The sequence below is a fragment of the Rhinopithecus bieti genome, unplaced genomic scaffold (assembly GCF_001698545.2).
Source record: "Rhinopithecus bieti isolate Rb0 unplaced genomic scaffold, ASM169854v2 scaffold_62034, whole genome shotgun sequence".
NCBI classification, from domain to species: Eukaryota; Metazoa; Chordata; class Mammalia; order Primates; family Cercopithecidae; genus Rhinopithecus; species Rhinopithecus bieti.
The window spans coordinates 559,982-567,256 of NW_016823752.1; the positions used below are offsets into that span (position 1 = coordinate 559,982).

General features: G+C 55.9%; 1 protein-coding gene across 1 annotated transcript in view; it reads left to right on the top strand.

The window, feature by feature from the left end:
* Nucleotides 1-2,641: 2,641 nt before the first annotated feature.
* ADPRHL1 (ADP-ribosylhydrolase like 1) overlaps nt 2,642-7,275 on the top strand; it is a 23,697-nt gene continuing 19,063 nt past the window's right edge. The window contains 3 exon segments of the mRNA XM_017861828.1: nt 2,642-3,000; nt 4,376-4,508; nt 5,734-5,887. Of these exon segments, the coding sequence (XP_017717317.1) occupies nt 2,830-3,000; nt 4,376-4,508; nt 5,734-5,887 (458 nt within the window). The 5' untranslated portion in view covers nt 2,642-2,829.

Genomic DNA, 7,275 nt, shown 5'->3' on the forward strand with positions numbered 1-7,275 from the left:
TCTGGCTCTGTCGCCCAGGCTGGAGTGCAATGATGCAATCTCAGCTCACTACAACCTCCGCCTCCCAGGTTCAAGTGATTCTCCAGCCTCAGTCTCCCGAGTAGCTAGAATTACAGGCGCCTGCCACCTTGCCTGGCTATTTTTTTTATTTTTAGTAGAGACAGGGTTTCCCCATGTCGCCCAGCGTGGTGTCAAACTTCTGACTTCAAGTAATCCTCCCGCCTCGGCCTCTCAAAGTCCTGGGATTACAGGCGTGAGCCACCTCACCTAGTCTGAAGTCTTCCAGAAACAGAAAAACCAGTGAATCCCTTTATTTCCCCTGCAAGTTCTGAAATGTTCTGAAATGCCTCGTGGGCCCTGGTGCACAGCTTTCCATGGAGGTGCAGGCATGGATACCTGCCCGGACGTGGTGCGGGGGCCGCTCAGCCACCAGGCCTGTGCTGATGGGGGAGCAAGGTCAGCATCCACACACAGTCAGCACCTCCTCGAGTCGCTGCTGTGTTCCCCGTGGCCTGGCTGTCCTCAGGAAGCATGACTGCTGAGCACGCCTAGCAGGCCACGGCACACACTTTATCTCTGGTGATTTCATCTCTGTTACCGCTTGGTGTGGGAGCGGTGGGAGATGGCCAAGCCTGTGGCCCCAGGTTCTTTCCAGCCGAGGTGGCTGTCTGGAGCCAGGGGCTAAGTCATCTCCCTAACCCCAGGAGCGTCACCCTGACCCACCTTAGAAACGGGTGAGCAGTGAGGCATGGGGCTACACCATGACTGCATTCACAGAATATTAACGAATGTTCTCCCAGAACTCTGCTATTCAAAACAGTCTTCCTCAAAGCATTTTCTGAAGAACAGTCGGAATTATCCGACCAGCAAAACCTCCTCCCCTTTGTGTACATGGAATGTTTCTGACTGTTCTTCAGAAAGCTTTATTCTTTCTCTTAGGGATTTGAAATGCACAGACACCAGTTTAAAGCTCTGAGAAACAGTCCTCCAAATAAATCTATTTAATTTCAAATTTGTTTAACCCAGAGTTTTATGAATTTCCTTGACACAGAAACCTTTTTAACAGAACATCTAAAATCGTCCAGAGAACGTTAAGTCCGGTGGACTTAACGTTCAGAAGCCCAGAAACACTGCTCTGACATGACCCCTCCGCAGTGAGGACAGTTCGCAAATTAGCTCCCTCCTTTTGTGTCTGGACATCTGTTTCCGAATTGGCCAACCCCGCTGACTCGGGTGAGAGGCAGTGCTTTGAGTTTGTGCCCAGGTCCATGTTGACGCTCCACCCGGAGTTTCAGGCCCTGCGGGTTCATGGGATGTGTCTGTGGCCGCTGCCCTCTTACTGTTGCGTCTTTCATTTCCAATTTCATGTCGCTGAACAAGACCCTAAGGGGGCTGAACTTTTACTTGTGTGAGACCAAGTTGGCCCAGAGTTTCGGAGGACCTGTGAGTCGCGGGTGCCTGTGAGCCTCGTCCAGGGCCTGGTCCAGGGCCCTCCTGGCCTCCCTGTGGCCTGGAGCTCTGTGGCAGGAGCGTGGCCTCCCCGCTGCAGCCCTCCAGCTCTGCTCTCCAGCGCCCTGTGCCCTCCAACCACAGCCAGGCAGACAGGATCTGTGCTCTGTCACCGCATGTGATTGGCGCACGTGTCCCTTGGGCCTGACAGCCACCAGCGGCCTGCACAGCTCCCGCCCTCTGTGGCTCCCGTGGTGCCAGGGAGCAGGAGGTGGGATGTGGTGGGCAGGGGTGCTCACCGTAAGGCAGGCAGGAGGGCAGCGGGCCTGGGTCTGGGCAGCCTGCATGCCTCCTGGCTCCACCGTGGGGAAGGGGATTTCCTGTGGTCTGTAGGGTGTGTAGCTGCAGGTTCAGACTCCCTTCTGAGTCAGTATCCTCTTTGCCAGATGACCTCCAAGAAGTCCCTAGAGCATTCAGGGGCTTGGATTTCAATTAGGAGTAATGAAACATCCCGCCCTGCTCTGCAGGCACAGGACTAATGCAACAATGTAATAAAAATGCTTTTGCCCCATCTCCATCTTGCTTGCTGTCCTTTCAAAGCAGCTACAGGCTGGGCGCAGTGGCTCATGCCTGTAATCCCAGCACTTTGGGAGGCTGAGGCGGGTGGATCGCCTGAGGTCAGGAATTCTAGACCAGCCTGGCCAATATGGTGAAACCCTATCTCTACTAAAAATACAAAAATGAGCCCGGCGTGATGGCGGGTGCCTGTAGTCCCAGCTACTCAGGATGCTGAGGCAGGAGAATGGCTTGAACCTGGGAAGTGGAGGTTTCAGCGAGCCAAGATGGCGCCAGTGCACTCCAGCCCGGGCAACAGAGCAAGACTCTGTCTCAAAAAAAAAGAAAAGAAGAAAAGATGCTGGGCGCGGTGGCTCACGCCTGTAGTCCCAACACTTTGGGAGGCCGAGATGGGCGGATCACCTGAGGTTGAGAGTTCGAGATCAGCCTGGCCAACATGGTGAAACCCCATCTCTACTAAAAATTTGAAAATTAGCCGGGTGTGGTGGTGGGTGCCTGTAGTCCCAGCTACTCGGGAGGCTGAGGCAGGAGAATCGCTTGAACCCGGGAGGCAGAGGTTGCAGTGAGCTGAGACTGTATCACTGCACTCCAGCCTGGGGGACAAGAGCAAGACTTCATCTCAAAAAAAAAAAGAAAGAAAGAAAGCAGCTACAAATGTCAGCATGTTCATAACTCTGGACAGTCGCTCAGTGGTTTACTCCAGGACAGGTGCTCCGCTTCTCCACATGCCTGCAGCTGGGTGGAGGGGGCATCGACACGTCCCCTCCCTCCCTGCACCCGCCCCAGGGCCCTCCGCCCCACTCCATGGATGCCATTGTGTTCAGCTCACCCTGTTCTTTATGTTTAGAATACCAGGAGCACTGGTTTTACTTTGAAGCTAAATGGCAGTTTTATTTGGAGGAGAGGAAAATCAGTAAAGACTCAGAAAATAAAGCCATCTTCCCTGACAATTATGATGCAGAAGAGAGGGAAAAGGTGAGCCTTGTCCTGGCACTGGGCCAATGTCTGGCACACCAGTGGTGCTCAATAAGTGCATAGCAAGTGGGTAGATGGGTGGGTAGGTGGGTGGGTGGATGGATGGATGGATGGCGTGGGTGGGTGGAAGGGTGGGTGAATGGATGAATGGATGGGTGGATGGATGGGTGGACAGGTGAATGGATGGGTGGATGGATGGGTGGGTGGGTGGAAGGGTGGGTGAATGGATGAATGGATGGGTGGATGGATGGGTGGACAGGTGAATGGATGGGTGTGTGGGTGGGTGGGTGGGTATATGGATGGGTGGTTGATTAGGTAGATGGAAGGGCAGGTAGGTAGAAGGGTGGGTGAATGGATGGGTACATAAATGGGTGAGTAAATGGATGAATGGATAGGTGGATGGATGAGTGGATGAGTGGGTGGATAGGTGAATGGATGAGTGGATGGGTGAATGGATGGGTAGGTGGGAAGGTGGTAGAAGGGTGGGTGAATGAATGGGTAGGTAAATGGGTGGGTGAATGGATGAATGGATAGGTGGATGGATGAGTGGACAGGTGAATGGATGGGTGGGTGGGTACATGGATGGGTGGGTGGGTGGATGGATGAGTGGATGGGCGAATGTATGGGTGGGTGGGTGGTGGAAGGGTGAGTGAATGGATGGGTAGATAAATGGGTGGGTGAATGGATGAATGGATAAGTGGATGGATGAGTAGACAGGCGAATGGATGGGTAGGTGGGAAGGTGGTGGAAGGGTGGGTGAATGAATGGGTAGGTAAATGGGTGGGTGAATGGATGAATGGATAGGTGAATGGATGAGTAGATGGGCGAATGGATGGGTGGGTGGGTACATGGATGGGTGGGTGGGTGGATGGATGAGTGGATGGGTGAATGGGTGGGTGGGTGGTGGAAGAGTGAGTGAATGGATGGGTAGATAAATGGGTGGGTGAATGGATGAACAGATGGGTGGATGGATGAGTGGATGGTGAATAGATGGGGGGGTGGATGGGTCAACAGGTGAATGGATGGGTGGATGGATGAATGGATGCGCGAATAGATGGGTGGGTGGGTCACTAATCTCATCTCTACTAAAAATACAAAAAATTAGCCAGGTGTGGTGGCGTGTGCCTGTAATCCCAGCTACTTGGGAGGCTGAGGCAGGAGAATCGCTTGAACCCGGGAGGCGGAGGTTGCAGTGAACTGATACCACATCATTTTACTCCAGCCTGGGCGACAGAGCCAGATTCCATCTCAAAAAGAAAAGGGTGGGTGGATGGAATGGCAGTTCACTAGGATGGGCCCAGGAAGCTTGTGCTGTAATATAGCCAGAAGTGGCTCCACTTGGGCACATGCCCCTGACCCACGGCTCTCTTGTCAGACCTACAGGAAGTGGAGCTCAGAAGGTCGAGGGGGAAGACGAGGCCATGATGCCCCCATGATAGCCTATGACGCCCTCCTTGCAGCAGGCAACAGCTGGACTGAGCTGTGTCACCGGGCCATGTTTCATGGAGGTGAGATGTTCCTTAATGGCCGTGGCTTCCAGGAGGGTAGCACCCTTCTCCTGAAACACCCCCTTGGAGTGTCCTAGGATGGCAGGCATTCAGGGACCACCTCCTGAGCCCCAGCATATGCGTCCTTCTCTTCCTTTCTGGAACCTGCTTTGGGAGGGCGCAGGCTCCAGGGTACACCGGCTGACGTACGTCCACTCACGTGCAGACATCACAGGATACAGGTGTGACTGCAGGTCCTGCTGTGAGCTCCAGCAGACCAAGAGTCTCTCGCCTGGTCCACGAGCCTGGAGGGCTGTGCGGCCTTGGAGTAGGTGGGGTGTAGGGGTATGGAGGCTCCTACCCTTGCCACTGCTGCCTCAGGCTGGCCGCCTTCGCAGGGTTCTGTTCCCAGGTCACAGTCGTCTTGTCCTTTGCTCTGCAGCCTCTGTGCAAAGTTGCAGACTGCCGCCTGGAGTTAGGTCCTGGGCTCGCCTCCTGCTCCATCCATGCTGGCTCTGTGCCGCCCAGGCCGTCTCTGGCCATGGAGGGAGAGGAAGAAGCCCAGCAGAGTGGCTGTGGCAGCTCCAGGCAGCTCCTACTCGTAAGATCAACCCCGTGCCTTGTGGGAGCAGCTGTTAGGTTCTGTGAGACTGGCTGAAATTGCCTCACTTCAGTGAGGCTTGGAGCTGAGCTTGACCAGACATGAGCTGGGAAAAGACAAATGTGGCCCCGTTTGGTCAGGAGGCCTCTGCATAGAGCCGGCCCAGAGGAAACCCTGGAGGGGTTTCCTCTGTGACCCTGGCTCAGGGGTGGGACCGTGCAGCCTCGGGCTCCCCTCCCTCCGCCTTCCTTCTGCACCGTCCTGGCGCCTCACTGACTCTTGGTGCTGAAACCGCTTCACACAGATGCCTGACCCAGGGAGGGAGAAGGGAAGCACCTGTCCCCGTCCCGTTTGCTTTGGGGGGTTTTTTTGAGACAGGATCTCACTCTGTCACTCAGGCTGGAGTGCAGAGAGGCCGTCTCGGCTCACTGCCACCTCTACCTCCTGGGTTCAAGAGATTCTCCCACCTCAGACTCCTGTGTAGCTGAGATGACAGGCGTGAGCCACCATACCAACCTGCCTGTCCCTTTTATCAGCCGCCCCCAGCAGAACTGGGGTTTGACCCACCTTAGGGGTGGCCAGCCCCAGGGGTCTCGCGGCCCTGATCAGGTGGCACCCACTGCAACTGCTGCCTTTGCGTTTCAGGGGAGAGTGCAGCCACGGGCACCATTGCAGGCTGCCTGTTTGGGTTGCTGTACGGCTTGGACCTCGTTCCCAAAGGCTTGTACCAAGACCTGGAGGACAAGGAGAAGCTGGAGGACCTGGGCGCGGCCCTCTACCGCCTGTCCACAGAGGAGAAGTAAAGCCATTTCTGCCACTTTCCCCCTAGAGAGCCAGTGCCACCCCTGGGGCCCATAGTGTCCTCTCGCAGCCCCCTGGGTGAGGGCGTCCCTGTGCGGCTCCACTGCAGTCTGCGCCTGACTGGTCACATCTAACTCTGATTTCCAATATCAGAATCCTAACTGTTGCATAAAATACACTGTTTGTCCTGTGGGAATATTTTCCGTCCTCCACCATCCACATTGACATTGTGTGGCTTGTCGCACTTGGACGTCCAGGTGTGGCACTCACCCGCAATCTCCCGGACAGATGGTGTATTTTATTCCGCCGCAGAGCTAATGCTGTTTACTCACTCACTTCAACAACACTAACTGTGGTGGCCTCCAGCAGGCCCCAGCTGCAGACCCTCCGTCCTGCCTCTGCCTCCACCTCCAGGCGTGCATTTCCTCCGAAGGCCGATGCACCACCTCCCCGCCCTCCACCCCCTGCCATGTCCACAGTGGGCCGTGTGTGCCTGGACAGAGAAACAGTCCACACTGGGGCCTGGGGCACACATACACAAGCATTGCTCTTAACCCCACCCACCTTTTTAATCACACTAGATTTGAAGATCAATCTCTTTTTGAAACAACTGACAGAGAAAACCAGAACCTAAATGGCCTCCTGCCAGCTCCGGCATCTCTCTGTGGTCTGCCTTAGTGGGCCAGGTCCAAATGCAGAGCAGGCCTTTCCCCTCCGCGCCTGCCCTGCCGGGCTCGCTGACGAGGAAGCACTGTCCCTGCGGTGAGGTTCTCTCTCAGAGAGTCTTGGAAAAGAGATCACTTGCTCTTGTTTAAAATAAATTTGGACGTGATTTTTCCATGCAGCATCTGGTGTGAATAAAACAGCAGTTGACTGACGTTTACCGCTGCGCTTGGCCGCTTGGCTGGGGCCTCTCTTTTTGTTGTGATTTCATTAAAGGGCTGGCCCCTGGGCAGAGTGGGAATCCCGGGGAAGCCCCAGCCTCAGGGAGAGGAGGCGGCGGGGCAGAAAGCCTGGTTGGTGGGAATCTCTGTGGGCATCCAGAATGCTAGCCCTACCCCCACGGGCTTTGTCGTCTCCTATGGGATGAGTTGAAAGGGAAAGTGGTGGCGTCTTCATGCTCCCACTTGGGATTCCTGTGTGAGTGGACTGGCAGGAGAGGCCGGTGGGCTTCACAGGTGGGCGCCACGGACCCCCGCCCAGGTGTGTTGGGCCCGGGCTTCCCGGACGGGCCCTGCCAGCCGCTTCCCGGTGCCTCCCTCCCCGGCCGCCTCCCCTTGGTGGAAACAACCCCGGCATTCATCCAGTGCAAGGAGCAGGCGTGTGTGGGGGGGGGGGGGGTAGGCCTGTCAGGGGTGGGCGTGTCCGGAGTGGGTGTGTCCGGAG